The sequence below is a fragment of the Anser anser genome, assembly GCF_964211835.1.
Source record: "Anser anser genome assembly, chromosome: 2".
NCBI classification, from domain to species: domain Eukaryota; kingdom Metazoa; phylum Chordata; class Aves; order Anseriformes; family Anatidae; genus Anser; species Anser anser.
Genome location: NC_139721.1, coordinates 95,739,474 through 95,756,543, shown reverse-complemented (window position 1 = coordinate 95,756,543; position 17,070 = coordinate 95,739,474). Strand labels below are relative to the sequence as shown.

The 17,070-nt window shown below is 40.5% G+C and overlaps 1 protein-coding gene across 19 annotated transcripts in view; it reads right to left on the bottom strand.

Moving 5' to 3' along the window:
- PHACTR1 (phosphatase and actin regulator 1) overlaps nt 1-17,070 on the bottom strand; it is a 359,571-nt gene that overhangs the window by 65,673 nt on the left and 276,828 nt on the right. For 14 of the 19 annotated variants that reach the window (XR_014580386.1, XR_014580387.1, XR_014580388.1 and 11 more), the window contains 3 exons: nt 14,253-14,333; nt 7,621-7,806; nt 6,399-6,605 (listed from right to left, as the gene is read on the bottom strand). Coding sequence is in view for 9 of the 19 variants with exons in the window: in XM_083825803.1 (XP_083681929.1) it covers nt 6,399-6,605; nt 7,621-7,806; nt 14,253-14,333 (474 nt within the window). In the remaining 10 variants the exon portion in view is untranslated. The remainder of the gene's footprint in view (nt 1-6,398; nt 6,606-7,620; nt 7,807-14,252; nt 14,334-17,070) is intronic. The other 5 variants (XR_014580391.1, XM_083825799.1, XM_083825800.1 and 2 more) reach the window with 1 other exon arrangement.

The window sequence follows — 17,070 nt, the reverse complement described above, 5'->3', positions numbered from 1 at the left end:
TTGCTAGAGTCCTAAATCATTACACAAAGCACTAACGTGACAGAAGAGAAGCAAACTGTGTGAAGCCAGGTGTGCAAGTCTGATTAATCTCTTCTGGCTTAGGCTCTTCATGCTCAAGAGAATAATGAACAATCTTTGCAAGATGTTGGTTCCCAGCAGGGTTGTGACCACTGAGAACTGTGCATAGTTAAGTAATAACTGTGCCAGAATTGATGAAAGAGATGTTAGATTTCCAACTGCTGATGACATTAAATTACTTAAAATATATTTGTATAAGCCACAATATTTGCTGCATATCAGACCTATGACAAGCAGGTCAGCCCTTACCTCTTCCTTATAGATCATTTTGCTAATACATACAGTTGCTGCATTTCCTTTTGGGTTTTAGGGAGATAAATGTGCTTTTAGTCCCTGTGCAAACGATCTGCCCTGGGCGGCACTCCTGGAGTGTTTGTGTTATACTGGGGCTATACACCAGGTACACCAGGTTCAGTGTCTTCCCAGGCACTAAACATAGCTGGAGAATTGGTCAGAACACATTGCAGATACACATTACATATAGGATACTAGAATGTTATGGGTGTATGGTGGCAAATATTGCTCCACCAGGGATGCTAGATAAGCCCATTAGAATCAGATTCTGCCCCAGCACACCTGGGAATTACTCTTGGAGGAAGAGGGCACACCTAGGAATCCTGGGCTTGTGGCAGAGCTGGCTATGTTTGCAAACCTGCCAGTGTGAGGAATGCTGTTTCTTTACTCCTTGTGATGCCAAGCAGTAGCCAGCAGGCCAAGAAAGGCCAATAGACTCCTAGATTGCATGAAGCACTGCCAGGAGATCAAGGGATTATCCCCCTTCTATTCAGCACTCCTTAGACTATATCTAGATTACTGTATCAAGTTTTGGGCCTCCCAGTACAGGTAAGACAAAAAAACTAAGAAGAATTCAGCAGAAGGCTGTCACAATGTAAACAGTGAGAGAGTTGGGGTTGGTCAGCCTGCAGAAGAGAAGGCTCTGGGGAAATCTCATAGCAGTCTTCCCGTACCTAAAGGGGGCCTACAGGAAAGCTGGGGAGGGACTCTGTCAGGGAATACAGTGATAGGACAAGGGGAAATGGCTTTATTCTAAAAGAAAGTAGATTTAGATTAGATATTGGGAAGAAATTATTTACTGAGGGTGGTGAGGCACAGACACAGGTTGCCCAGAGAAGCTGTGGATGCTTCAACCCTGGAAGCGTTCAAAGTCAGGCTGGATGGGGCTTTGGGTAACCTGATCTAGTGGGGACTGTCCCTACCCATGGCAGAGGGGGTGGAACTTGATGATCTTTAAGGTCCCTTCCAACCCAAACCATTTTGTGTTCCTATGATTGGCTGAGGGACTGGGGTTTATTCATTCTGGACAAAAGATAGCTTGGGGAGGGATATAACAGCAACACGCCAGTACCTAGAAGGAGGTTATCAACTCTTCACAGTGGTACATGGTGGGAGGATGAGAGTCAATGGGTAAAAATTGAAATGAGAGATTCAAGACTGAATTATAAAGTGTTATGCCCAAATGAGAAGAACCAAACAGTGCAATAGGTTTGCCCAGACAGGTCGTGCAGTCTTTTGACATTTTCAAGACCCATTTGGTCAAAGCCCTGACCAACTGTTGTAGTTTGTTGCATTCAGAGAACATAAATAAACTGAGCATGCTCATCCTTAAGGTTGAAAATTATAGCTCTGTATAGGTTTGTATGAATTCCCTGCAGAGCCTTAGAAAGGGTTTCAAAGATGAAAAGATTTCCTGCTCTTTATATGTGCTAGGTACTACCCTCCAGGTAAGAGCAGGCAGATGAAGTGTGGAGAGAGCAACTCCATCAGGGCCCAGTTTCCTGTGAGAACCTGGATGTGCTGGGGAAGGAAACCCGCTTTTGCTCTGCTGTCTCTCCTTCAAGCCCACAGTGAAAAGAGAATTCTCCATTGCCCCCTCATGAATGTAACCTGTCTTCACAAATATAGCCTGCCAGAGCAGACAGCAGGAGATAATGTCACAGAACAGGAAGCTTTCGGACAATTTCATGGGCTCATCTACAGAGAAGCCTTCTAAGATATGTGACTGTCAGATTATAAAATACTGCACAGAATATTTGCTGAAAATTTTGTAGCAGAAAATACTTTCATAACACTGTAACTAACCATCAGCTGTGTTGTTGCAATGCATCAGGGCACCAAGCAACCATACTCTCAAACCTCATCCTTGGCATGTCCACGTTATCAGAAGCTTTGGGGATTTCCAGGGTTTCCTATCCTGTTAAATGTTTGCCTCTAATTATGAATTAGTTCTTATTCTACAGAGACAAAAATAGAAGGCACAGAAATAAAAGTGTGCCATGCCTCTCCTTAAAATGTTGACTGAAGAAAGCAAGAGAATGGAAAAGGTTTTTCAAAGCTTAAATACAACAGCTGAGTGGCCAGATACATCCTAGTAGTGTATCCCTAGTGGTCACACTACACCCTCGCATAAAATTAGACTAATTTTAGACTCAGACACACTCAGGTGAGACTTCTGCTTGGTGGCACATAATGTGTTCTCTGAAGTTTTAGGGGACTTTATGGGTAACTGGTAATTCAGTTCTTTCAACAGAAACTAATTTCAGAAAACATCATCTCTCCTGATTAAAAGTAACCACTTCATGAATCAGGACCAAAACGAGCTTCATACCACTGGGGTATGCTGTCTATCAAATCATATATGACCAGTATTCTTGTCGCTTTTGGCCATTAAAAATTTCATGGTAATGTGGGGACTTAATCCTGACAGTCCAGTTACATTTTGTTCCAGGCGATGATTTCACTTCCTCCTCAATTTTTAACCAACTAAGGGGGGTTGCAAGTGTTGTTCTAAATGCCTGGGTACTGCATGTCGATATTGGGGAATTAAAATGATGAAAGAAATTCTACCCATGAAGGTTATGATCATATATAATAATGATCATATTTGGAAGGCTCACCAGGAGGTAACTGGCCAACAGGAAATGCAGAGCAGTGGAACAGTGGTATCAAAACATTTAAGAATCATATTTTTCTGCTAGGGTTGCCTGTCTTGTGATATGAAGGAATCACTGATTAAGAGAGGCATACTGCTTCACTCCAATGGAGGAAAAAGTAGAGAGAGAGGCTGTGTTGGTATTTCCACACCCAGTACTGTGATAGGGACATTCCCTGTGGATGCAGCATCACCAAGAGCCTTGGGTGATGGCATGAAGCAAAGTACCAAGCACGCTTCTGCAGTGGTGGCGGCATCACTCCCAGTGTCTGCTCTGCCGTCTGCTCTTGGCTCTGTCCCCATTCCTCTGCTGTCCCATCCCCACAGTACCTGAGCTAGAGAAGAGGCATACCAAGGCTGTCTGATTTATATTTGCTACAGGCAATTCTCTCTTCCTATCACTTTTAAAACTGATATTTCATTTTCATCCTCCACAAAATTAAATGTGCTCTTGCTTGTTTATTTTAGGCCTGCACTTTTATGTGCATTTCTTATCAAGCGAAAGGCCAATCTTTGTCTTGGCACAGGCACAGAGATATCTGAGATGGTTCACAAATGCTTTTAGAGGTGAGGATTGTTCCCTCTTCTTTTCCTAAACCCTGTATTACAATCTTTGGCAAATCCTTTAAGTCAATCTTCATACCTTTACCTGAAGAACTTCATATCTTCATACCTTTTTCATACCTTCAGACCTGAAGAACTTTGGGACAAGTTCTCAGCAAGAATGTGGTTGGACTCACAGGAAGCTTTTCTTCCCTCACGTTGTGTGTTTAATATATTTCTCCTTTTTTTTTTTTTAAATTTTATGCTGACTATGCCTATAGTGATTTGATTTTATAATACTATATTCCCATTTATATTTGTATAAAGCATATTTTTCTTTACATATACACATACATATATGTAACTATCTTAAGACTGAAGTTAAGAGGCAGTTCTGCATCTTCCAACTCAGATACGTACCGTCACAACATCACATTTCCTCTTGCAGTCTTCTTGAACAGAGCTACCAGACCATTAACCACTGTAACTTCTCACTAGTCATGCTTGGTATGTCTTAATTTGTCCTTCAACTCTCTCTCAAAATATTTAATAGAAAAATGGGTATGCAATGAGAAAAGTTTTCACCTTGAATGCCAGAATTCAGATTTTACCTGTTTTCTCACACACAAGCTGAGGATGTCTGGAATAATTAGTGAAAGAATAGCATTAATTCTGCTTCTCACTGATGAGGGTGCTTCATCAGGATTGATTGCTCATTTTCAAAGACTATACATGGCTAATACAATTACCAGTGAAGAACACAAGGCATTGAACAACATGTATATCTCAGACCACCCAAGTAAATGGACCCTTAAGAATAAACTCAGTGCTCTTATTTATAAAATACGTATAAATCAGGCTTTCAGTTCTAGCAGGGCTAGCTGTCAATTAAACTAGGGTCCTATGACCAAATCTGAGTCTCTGTTCCTTTCCCCTGAGGGCTCTGCATATTCATGTATAAGAGTCTGTGTATATGTGCATACAAGAGATCACTTAGAACTGGATGAGAGACCACTAAAAGTTATCATGAACTAAGAGAAGACACAGCTTTGTTTCACTTTCATTGGAAAAGTTGTTACCATCAAGCAATTAATTTATGCTGGTAGCTTGAGAATGGTACTACTTCACACAAAATTACCAGCTGAAAAAAAACCAACAACTATCAGAAGCACCCATCCTGTAATTCTTCTGCTACACCATGCAGAGGGAGGCCTTATGTATGATGGATACTTAGTGCCAGAGGTTTTTCCTACACTATTCCTTTTTTCATTATTGTTTTTAATTTTCTTTTTAATTTCTTCATGTTGGCCTCATTTCTGAGCATCTTCTTGTAATTGGAACAGAGTGTTATGGGAGATATAGGAAGCTGGTGTTGTCCTCACCTGAAGCCAGCAATTCTGCTGCATGGCTTTCCAGGTTGCAGAACTGCCGATTTGTTTTGTAGTATAAGGCAAAAAAAATAGTCCTTACGTGCAGATTTTGGTAGGCAAGAAAGTAAAGAGATTCCACATATAATGAACAAAACTATGTAGAAGAAAACGTGTAGCAACCCAAACAGAAACATGAAGAGACTACATAGGGATATGAAAGAAAACCAGAACACGTTCTTCCCTAATGAGCTCTTTCCTGATATATTTCTTAACCTAAATTAAACAAGCATTAACTGACAGGAAAAAAAAAAGTACCTAGAATGTATTAACGTGGACTGAGCATTTCTCACATTAGTCCTGAAAAGGTTGGAGCAGCATTAACACCAGAAGAGCAACCCAGTGAGAGACCAGGAGCTGCCTCAGTACAGAGATGCACCATACCTCGTCTTGAGCGTGGGATTTCAAGGTGCTGCCTCCTGGGAAGCAGCTGCAATTATGAGCAGACTGTTCAAAGGATGTAGGTAAGGACTTAGGGAGCCCTTTTTGGTCTGTATAAGTGCAATAATCCTCCACTTCAGTGGCCTAAATGACAGACTGGAGAGAGGAGACTGGTCAGGTAAGATCCACCAATCCTCCTTCCACAGGTGTCTAAAGCTTTGAATCCCAGAGAGCCTGGACACTTGTAAAACATCTGGGACACAAAAAAGGAATCTGACTTGTTTCTAGCTGGCATGCAGAGAGAGAGAAACAGCAGCATAATCTGTACAATACCAAAATCCTAGTCAGTGGGAACTGGAGCTGCCCGTCATCAGCAGGACTCATCAGTAGGAGGCGAACAGTTAGAGCTGGGGTGGAAAGGGGAGCAGGTGGGCAGGTTGCGTGAGCAGGGAAGCAAAATGGTAAGAAGGCAGGTGATAGAACGGCCTGTGTAAGGATCAAGGGGCTTGACAAAAGAGAAACATATGGAAAGATACAGGGAATGTGTCTGGGGTGACCTTCCCAGATGTCAGTTGAGGGTAGAAGCAACAAGACAAAAGAAAAATTCTCCCTCTCCCTTCTACCTACTCTACCCCCTGCCCTGCGCCTTTTCTCATCAAAAGTATTTAAAGATATCCTTGTATTTTACTGTTATTTCCTTTCCCATCAAAATACATCCTGCCATTTTTGTGGTGATGGTACATCTTGATAAACAAGAGTGAGGAGGGTTTGTCAGGAAATGTCATGGTAGCACTAGGTAAACAGGGAGGAGAAGGGAAGAGTCCTGAAGCAACCTCGATGATGGTATAGTCTGAAAATGCTTTGCGATCCCTGCCCTAGGTACAACACACACACATTGCTAGTACACACAACAACATGTGCAAACAGGTTTATGGAAGGACATTGAGGACTTTGCTATAAGGGCAAGTTTTTCCTATAAGGGGCGCGGTGGTGCTGAGGGTCTAGGAACACCTACTTACCAGTTAAGTGGCTGCCAATCCTGGCAATAGGTTTAGGAGGCAGGGCAGGGGGCTGTTTGAGGAGGGACAACTGTTTCACTGGGGTGTCCTCATGGTCTCCAGGGAAAGCAGCAGATTTTTTGGGGGGAAGTAGCAGGACTGGCATGGCTGTAGGATCTTGGGACAGGAGGACGCCGGATTCATTGGATGTGGGGCTCTCTTCAGACACTGGAGGACACAACCACATCATAGACGCAACAACGTTATGAGCAAAGCAGCAGTGGATACAGACATCGTAAGACAAGAAAAGCAGTGCAGGAATGCGGATTAGGACTGACTAATAGATTTCACTCAAACATCATATTAACACAGAAAGAAATAGAGAAAGAGAAAAAGAGAGAAAGAGTAACACACATCTAGACAACAACTGAATTTCCCATTACCTCTGACAGAAGTCAGCTCCCTTATGCCGAGCTGGGACATATTCCCACATCTTGAGCACATATCAAGAGCTTAAAATGTCACATCTCAGATGGTCTGCCACCACAGCTTGCTCAGGACCAGATATGTTAGCAGGCAGTCTTCAAATTTATCCTATAACTGTAAAAGCACCTCTTGGGGGCTATTCCATTCCAAACAGGCCGCACAACTGTGCATGATCACGGAAGAATGCTTTTACTAGTCACTTTTCCTCACTTGACCTTCATCCACAACTTCAACATTAAGTGACGCAGGAAGAGGAGTTAACCTAGATGTACAGTATTGCTGTCTCTCTTTATGGGCTGGGGAAGAAGCGTAGAGAGCCTCACCTAGGATGGTGCAGCTGGCTGTGTTAACTACTGGAAGATGTGTGATGTGAATGTCACCCAACACCATGCAGCAGGTAAAGGAAATGACATACCCCAGGGTTTAAAAATGTTATCAGCCCTCTAGAGCGCATTGGCACAGCTGAGAAGTAGCATGACAGTTAGAAATCTACTCTTAAATGTTCACAAAAGTGCAAGGACTTTGCCTGACATGCAAGAGGTTACTTGTGTAGAAGTAGAGTACATAGCAGAAGTACTGTTATGCTGAGACAGTCAAAATTTCTCATGGAGCACCAGTGATAATCTGTATGCTCCTTCTCCACCAGAAGAACTTGGTCTTCAACAATGGTTTCTCAGGGCTACCCACCAAGGTAAGAGGTCAAAACCCGTTTCAAACTGCTTAAAGTAGCTATGTCATACTGAAAACAAGATGTTACCTGTCCCATCCATGATCTCTGTGGTTGGGAGCACCTCGTATGAGCAGGGTTCCCCAGGTGCAGAACCTGACTCCAGTTCTGCTAGGGCTGGAAGCGATACTTGGCTGGAGCTCAGCACTGGTCCAGAGCCCAGAGGCTGCCCATTCTCCAAAGCTCCTTCGTCATTTGGTATGGAAAGTTCCCCATCTGTTCATATTCGGAGGAAAGCACAATGACAACAGAAGACACAAATGAGATACAGAAAGAATTTGAAACGAAATCTGCTTTCTCCAATAGCTTGCTTGAGAATGAAGAACCTGAACTAAGTCATCGTACGTACATAGGAGACACAGGATAATGATCAAAACAATAAGGTTTTTATCTCAAAAATACAACTTATGCTGAGCAATTTTTGGAGATGTCTGAACGATGTTCTGTCCACAACAGTTTCATCGAAGTCTGACAGCATTTCATTTGTCTGTCTTACAGGGTTATTAAGACTTGGGAAAGATCTTCCGAATAACTGTGTTGATCCTTTGCTTATCCCTAGGCTTGTCACTGTGATCCATGGTCTAAGCTGCATGGTCATCCTCCATCTGATAGGGCCACAGAATTTATTTTCCCTGTCTCTGTTAAAACTGTAAAGTCAGAAAAGAGAATGGACTGGAACTGAAGCTATCAAGCTTTTAAAAAAATAAGAATACAATACATAATTTATAATATTTTAATAATAATAATAATGAGCATTATCCCCTTCCCTTACAGCATTTTTAATACTATAAGGGACACAAGCGGAATCACAGAAGTATGTCACTATTTTATATACCAATAAAACTATTATAGTCTCCCAGCATGATCAAGACTATAAGTAAGGGAGAGAACAATTTTTATAGTTGCCTGGTGAAAGGTCTTGATATTGGGATATAGCGGATTCCATTTAGAAGGTCTGTTTTTAAAGTTATTAATAATAACTTCTCTATATGGGCAAAAATTTCTGTAACAGCAATTGTTCGTTTCTTTTCTATCAAACACCACTTCACATTAGAAATGATATAGAACAGAAGGGAGGGATCAGATCGTTCTTCACGGTTCAACCTGCATGATTTTTATCTCAGAACTTGTTATGCACAGCACTCTGGTACCTGGAGGCAATGACTGCACAGGTATCTCAATTACAACTTTATAAAGTGTTCAGCTCTTATGGTTATGAGTGGAAGCCTGAAAATAAATCCAGAATGTGACCTGTAGGGCAAACAAACAAAAAACAAACAAACAAACAAACAAAAAAACAGCAGGCAAATAAAGAGAGCCTAGTTTTCCAATGCTTTCAAATTATTTTTTAAGTCAAACTCAGGATTTCAGGATCTGGTTCTTGATTTTTGGGCAACTGTGATTAGCCACATTACTGCTCAATGTACCATGCATAAATGTATAGCACTCAAGTGAGCACACACTTTCCCCTCACAGGGCTAAGATGTGCAAAACACTTTGGAAAACAATACAGAAAAGACAGAAAAACAAAGTTGCAATTAGGTGTCAGGACACAGCAATTGGCATGTCTGAAAGTACAATAGATGATAATTAATTTTTTTTTTCTGTCTTGTAAAGCTTCTGTACAACATGTGAAGATGGTCTCTTCCTTAGTTTGGTATTGTTAGAAATACCAAGGTCTTGACTTCCTTAATTTCATTTATTTATTTATTTATTTATTAAGAACTAGAGAGCTATTACGATACATTGCCACATCACAGTAGACTGAAACCTGACCTGCAGCTTTCAGAGCAATTAACTGAGCTGGCAAAAGGTGGCAACATTAACCAAAACTGAAGGTTTCAGCCAATTGTTCACAGCATAGCCTCTTTCTAACTGCTGCAGTCATTCAATACAAACCATTTTATTTCCCTAGACAGCAAGGATCAACCAACAGTTCAGCCAGTATTTAAGCTGAATGTTTTTTGACTTAACTGTTTGGGTGGAAATGACATCTATCCCATACTTGCTCTGCCTCCCTTTTGTAAACACATTCCTTTATATGTGTTTGGGATAGAGGCTGCTGTTGTGTCAGAGACATGGTTTCATGAAAGATCATAATTACTGCTCATGCAGAATAACTGCTTCTTGAATGAAAGACAGTGACTGTGTCCAGCAATATTCACTAATTTGGTACAGGACTAAATTTGACCATTACTGTGACCAGACAATGAGTATGTATGATAGAACCAGCAATTTATTTTTTTTTTAGGGATATCTACACATTTTCAATGGAGATGCCAATTGTAACATGCTGAGCACCTTGAAATCTTACTATCTTAAATGCACTTTGCATTTATCAAGGTATATTCAGCATGGCTTAAGAAGATAGCATTCAAATCATCTGTTGAAGGTTTACTATTGCAAAAAAGCAAAGTGAGAGAAAATTTTGACTTTTACTTTTTGTCATAATAGCAAGCGTGACAGCTGTCCTTACTGACAACATAACCTATATTAATCTTCCCTCTGAAAATCTCTAATCTTCATTTAGGCTCTAAAATTCATCCTCAGATTTGACTGAAATCATCAGACATGACACAGAATCATGACTGAAATATATACACTAAATCTGATCTTGCTTAAAGAAGAACTACATCAGGAACTGTTAAAACACAGTAAACAGATCAAAGAAGGTGATGAAAATCATCATCTGTAGAGTGAAGAATCTCTTAGTGTGAGTTAATCCTGGATCAGAGGCATGCTTGACAACCAGACATAAAAGGCAAATTAATTGCTATTTTTAAAGTACTAAAAGCTATTTCGGTTAGCTGACATACAAATGGAAATAATCTTAGTAACGCAGTTATGACATATATATGGATGAATTAATTAGTCTTCAGGAACTAGCTATGAGTTTAATTTTGCACAGTGATAACATATGTAATCTTTTGTTCTCAAACTTGCTAATTCCTTTGCTGCATTTTCTGAGAGCCTGCTGTTACTAAGTGGAGAACAACTTTCCCTAAATGCATGAGCTTTGATACTGCAGGCAGTGTGCTAGTCAGCATGATCTGGACTGGACCAAAGTCAGTAATGTGAACTCTGCAGCAAAAGGAGCACAAGAAGGCTGCTGCTGTGTTAACCAGGATGCTCTGTACACTCAAAGTGATGGAACAAGCAGAACCTCAGAGGAATTTCTCTGATGCACAGGGCTCTAACCCAGATATTTTGGTTTAGCCTTGCGTGTGAAATAACAGCACAGGGTGAGGGCCCAGAAATACATAGATGATACATTCAAAAGATGTGGACCTTAAGCACAGTTTGTACTCATGAACTCATCTGCCATTTCCATTTCTGGGTATTTTTTGAAAATTACTTGCAGCCCAAAGTGCATCATGATAGCTGGTACAGACTGATCCTTTTGTTGTTTCTTTTCTTTGGAGCTCTGCCTACGTTCTCACTGTGTCTTTTGACTCTGAATGCCTTGCAATATGGAACTTCCTATCTGTTTGGTGAATGTAAAGCTCATGTGCTCCTTCCATAGACAAATGGCTGAGCCAAAATGATAAGGAGAATTCTAAATCTTGTGTTATTTTCCATTTTGGGTTCTCTTCGGTACTGGCCTTCTCTCAAGTAAGAATGTCCAGGCAAATATTCTCAATGGAGAAGGCTAGGAAGGGCAAGGCATGTCCATGCCCTTCTCTGCTGTGGCCCCCTTGGGCTAAGTGATGGAAAATCGAGTGCTCTTGTTTGAGGTTTATCACTCAAAAAACATTTTCAAGCCCTGTCAGGGTTTAGGTAACCTGAAATTTTGGTTTTTAAACCCTCATTTTGATTAGATAGTACAAAAATAGAAAAGTACAAAAGATGAAGACTGCACATGCTTCCTTTGAGGAACCACTGCATCATCATCTCTGAAGCAAGCAATTACTATGCTCCTGTTCAGAAATTTCTTACTACACGAAACCTTGTCTATGTTCACATGAATGAAGATGTATCAAAATATTACATGTAGCTTTCAATTCTTTGCCCATAGCACACTGGGCATCTCTAAAGACAGATGCTTTAGTGATGGTTATAGCTTCATATGAGAATCAAAGCTCTTCATCTATGTGTTCAAGCTCTTGGCTCTGCCTGCCTGCAAACTATTAGAACAGCAGGCATCTGACCAGATATTTCTTCAACATACTGTTTTTCTAGAAGTACACAGTATTTGAAAAAAAAAAAGCAATCTTTGCCCACATTTTCAGAAGATGCAAGTCACACAACCCTTGAAATAGCAGAAACTTATTCATTCATGATTCTGGCCCTTGCCAAGAAGTGAGCTCTTTGCAGTTCAGTCTGGAGTGGTTTCACTTGAACAGTTTAAGTATGGGGGTCACTGAAGTGATAAAAGCATTTCTTGTTTCCCAAATATAGCAGCTGGACTGCAGTGATTCTCCCATGTGTGAACACTGTGACTTACTGCACTCTGCTAACTGTCACCTGCTGGACAACACAAAGTCATCTGAAAAGCCAGCAAATCCTGAAGCAAACAGGTCAGAGTGTCATTTTAAATAACAGGCAAACTGGCTAATTCTGTTCTTCTTCAACATAGGTGATAAAACAATACTAAGTGCACTGCAGCTCCAGAATTTCTGTTCTTAGCTCAGCCTATCCATATTATTTTTCCTGTTATATGCTCAGATTATTTTAAGAAAGAAAAAGGCAAAATTACCCACTCATGGGCCTGAGTCTTAGGAATGGGAGACTAAGAGATTTAACATCATGACTCCAACTATTGTCTGTACAAGATGCCTCTTGGCACAGAAGATGCTACCATCAAATAAAGCCTTGTGATATGAATACTCTTGGATTACTTTTCCTCTACAAATTCTGTCATACTCATATCCTTACATCACACAAGATCAATGCTACTATACTTGTGTGTAACCACTTTTATCTCTGCCCTGCTTCTTTCAAGGAAGGGCTCCAATTTTTCTTTGCTTCCTGTGTTTACGACTAGCAGGAAATAATGTGGAGATACTGGATTACAAATCTAGCCATGTTGGGTGATAGCTTCCCATTTATTTGCATCTGAAAAATAAAAAAAGTTCAATGTCTATACTCCTTGTACTGGAAACAGGAAGAAGAAGCCCAAGTTTATTACAAGCTCTTTCTGCTATGAAAAGGTGAAAAATGACTACAAGGAGGAGTGGTTTTTTTTTGTTCTGTTTGTTTGATGAGGACCTTCAGACAGCTTAACATCTACTTTACCAGGCAATATTGAAGATTACAGACTACAGCATTACTTGAAGGGAGAAAGCTGCAGCCTCTTGGAGCAAAGCAGGGAGAATTTCCCTGAGTTTCAAGGTAGAAGGCAGGGTCATGCTGCAGAGGAGAGATTTTTCATGGGGATGCTTTAGGTTTGTGTAGGGATAAACAGAGGCTGACATACAAGCTCCCCAGGGTGCTGTATTGGGAGCTACTTCCTAGCTTCCCCTGGGCTGTGACCCACATGGAGTGACAGACCCAGCTGTGCCTCGCTGGCCACAGGGATGTCTGCTTCATGGCTGAGTATATGGTCCAAGTCACAGTCCAAAATGTGGAAAACCTGAGACACTGAGAAGGGAAAACCTTTTGCCAGTTGTTGTTTCTACTCTGCAGTTGCATATAGAATGACTCCCAAGACACCACAGTTAAGAGCACAGGCAGTATTAGATCCAAAGGATAAGAAGCATCTAAAATATGCAATGGATAAAAACTGTAGAATGTAATCACAAGCTGCATATTGCTTTTGTTTGGGTTAGTAAATTTTAAAATAATCTCTTCTTTCCCAATAAGCTAGACTAAAATAGCATATAGCAGATTTAAGCAGAGCAAACCTAATGAGATAGACTGTACCTATAAAATCTCTGAAAATGTTTAGCTTCTACAGACTTATCCAGGTTTTGTACTGGTACTACTGAAGAATTTTAGACTTTGAATTAATGAGATATCAAAGCACATGCCTAAGTTCTATTGAAATTAAAAGGCAATTTTTCCATACCTTTACATAATTTGCTGAATTCACTGCCTTAGTTATTGACAAGAGAAGCAGCAAAACAAATAAAAATCGCAGTTAAAGATCGACACATACGCAATAGATGCCAAATGTGTGTTGCATTACCAGTGTAAAATAATGGTGTTTTGCATAAAAAGTACATTACTGACACAACAAATTAATTATCCTGAAAAGGGAATCATTATTATTTTGACATTTGAGCTGTTTCAAGGGAATGTTCTCATCAAGGGAATGTGCTCATCACAGTATCCCAAGCCTTTAAAACATTTCTTTTTTTCCACAACAGTTAATCCCACGGTGACTCAACCAGACAATGATAATAAATGCATGCACAGACCCATTTCATCTCCCTGTGGTTTGGATGCCTTGCTGTTCTGCAGCAAGTTACTATTGCACACTGCTGAGACTTATATTTCTACTGCTTTACATTTTTGATTAGCTTTCAATTTTATTTGCTAGGTAACTACCACATCTATCCAATCGAGAGGGTGTGAAATCAAGAGATGTTTTAGAGACCTTACTCTGTACAGTCCTGCTATTCTGTATGGTATTCCCAGTTCCTAATGTTACAACAATGTAAGATATGGCCATAAAACTATACGGGATGTCAATTTAATGTTGCAAAAAGAAGAGCACTTACCTTTATCAAAAATTTCCTTTAGCACTCCTCGTTTTATAAGCTCCTCTCTGCTTTGCCTCATTGATATCTTTCTTTCCAAAGCTGTAAGCAAAGGAGATGGGTGAATATTAATAGAAAAGAAGGAAAATGATAATTTTAAAAGGCTTTATTCCTTTTAAAGTGTTTAAAAATGATTTTCTCCTCTTAACATCAGTGACAAATTGTCTTAAAAGGTACTGGCAATCCAAGAATTTGTTTGCTGTTGTTGCATGGCTGATTTTGATAGGAATAACTATATAGTGACCTATTTGAGGGCATGTCTGCATTCCTGTTGCTTAATTTGGATACATGACCCAAGCAAGAAATGGAGAATTAGAGACAGCAAAGAAAGAGAAAAAAAATAATGTAGAAGCTGGTGAGAGAAAAGCAAGAAAGAAGGCAATGTGGAAGATCATGGCCAATGAAATACATAGCTGTGGATTGTCCCCAGGCCATGGAAGAGGACAAGCACTTCCACTTCCCCAAAGACAAGGCTGGTTTGCCACTAACTCCAGTAAGAGCAGAGTTAGGCTTTTGGGACAGTACAAAAAAAAAGCTGTTTAGTGGAGTCTCATCTTCCCTGAAGGGGTGTTTTGCCCAAAAGAGGTACCAATGAGGGGTAATCCATGTCAGCCAGTGTAATTTAACATCAGCTCTGAACAACCTGAGTCCTATATTTGTTGCCTGGAGACTGGTTGCCAGGGTGGCAAAATGACAGAAATTTCATGTTTGTTCAGTTCAGTAGAAATTAATGTCCAATTAACCAAAATACCACAAAGGGCATGCATTCAGGCAAATTGCTGAAAGACAACAAGCAAGGGGCACAAGAAGCGATGCGCAGGACTGCGTGCGCTCTGCAAGAAACAAGCCTGTGCTTGCCAAAAAACAGGCACTGTCAAGGGCGAATTGCTTCTGCCATATGCTCCCCTATCAGACACAGTACAGATGCACACAGGCACAAATTAACTGGGACTTTGCATCTCCAGTCTAACCAAGGCAGATTTAAAGAAAAAGGGGCCCTGAAACACTCTGTCCCTGAAAACATGAGGATGCAATCTTTTCTGGCACTGCTGGCTGTTCACTCTTCCCGGAGGGTCACAATATACTTCATGAATAACTGTGCTTACACTGACACACTGTGCTCATTGCAATTTATTTGCTGTTAGATACAGATAGCTTAGCATGTACAAGGCAGCTCTGATTTTAAAAGCATTATTTTCCATAGGATAATTTTTTTTTCTCCATTTCTAAAATCAGCTTTGAACATGTATTCTTCAGATCTAAGAAAGCCAGTAGATACAATCAGTAGCTAATAAAACCCCTGCTCTCCCCTGAACATACACTCTGAGCTTCAGCTCAGAATTAATGGCACTACAAGACCTCATACCCCCAGCAACACGGTACAGTTTTATTTCTGAGGCTCTTAATGTAACAGCCTTTGGGGCTTAAGAGGCACGGCATTTTCCGAAGTGCCTTAGCCCCATTTTAAGAAGTGCTTTAGGCACCTCATAGCCTTTCAAAGAAACTTAGATTTCTAATATGCTTTTGAAAAATAAACACCCCAATCATCAGACTGCACAGTCATTTTGTAGACTGGTCCCTCATCTGCCTTTTCCCCACAAGTGGTCTTGTGCTGGTATGGCATTTAAAGCTTCTTCCCCTTCCTCTTTAAGAACAGCTTCCCTTGCTCTCTCCAAAAAAGCCAAAACAAACTACTGCTAACTCATAAGCTTTCTTCCATGGAACATATCATTAAAATCCCAACTTAAAAGAGTAATTTGGCCTTACTGAACACCTTTTCCAATAATTCTGAGAAACGGTAATTTTCCATGACTGTAAACAGAGCACAGCACATAGCCTCTGCTGATCAGTGGGAAATCCGGTTGGGTGAACCAGCAGCAAAATAGCAGTTTCTACTCATAGGCAGCAGCACTCTTCCCTAAACAAAGGCACAGGCAAATTCTGCTGTTTCTGAACTTTACCAGAAATAGCTACGTTACATATCCACATTTTACATATTAATCCAAGCACATGGTTGCAGGCATATAACCATATGCTGTGCACAAGTAGATGGATTTCCAGGTGACATGTTGGCCTTTCATATACCATACACAAATAAGCCAAGGGAGAATGGCCAACAAAATGTGCTGACCCCATGCGGTGTGCAGATCAAGTCACACAAGTCAACCACTGAGGATATGACTGTGTCTGTCGATTTTACACAGACACTGGCAACCACCCAGGTTCCCCATCCCACCCTCCTGCCTGGTCAACAGCCAGCTATAAACGGTAGCAGCAGCGTTACTACTGAGTTCATGGTTAGGCAGACACGCCACGTTATGAAAGTAGTGGTAAGAAACACGTTAATACTTCTGGGGGGCAGAGTACTAACCGGGGCTAGCTGGATATTCTGCAGAAGCAGAGGAATACCTTCACCCAAACAATTACTAAGCAACATATTCAAATATAGGGCAAGACTTCTCAAAAACAGAGTTTTGTGCAGTCTATCTAATAGTCCATCTGTATTTTTGGAAGACTGCAAATATATAGTTTTTTTCAGGTATTCCTTTTTAGTTGTAATCTGTTTCTGTTCCAGAATGGCCAAAAAAAAAAAAAAAGAAAAAAAAAAGGAAAGAAAAACAACCCCATAAAACAAATCAAACCACTCCAGTTTGAAACTCAGATGAAAACAATTTTTTCAGTATCCAAATCCTTTCAAAGTAGGTACAGGACTTAAAGTATTAATTATTTTCCTACTAAGCCAGTTTAATTAATAAGATATTTAGAGGAAGGGCATGCT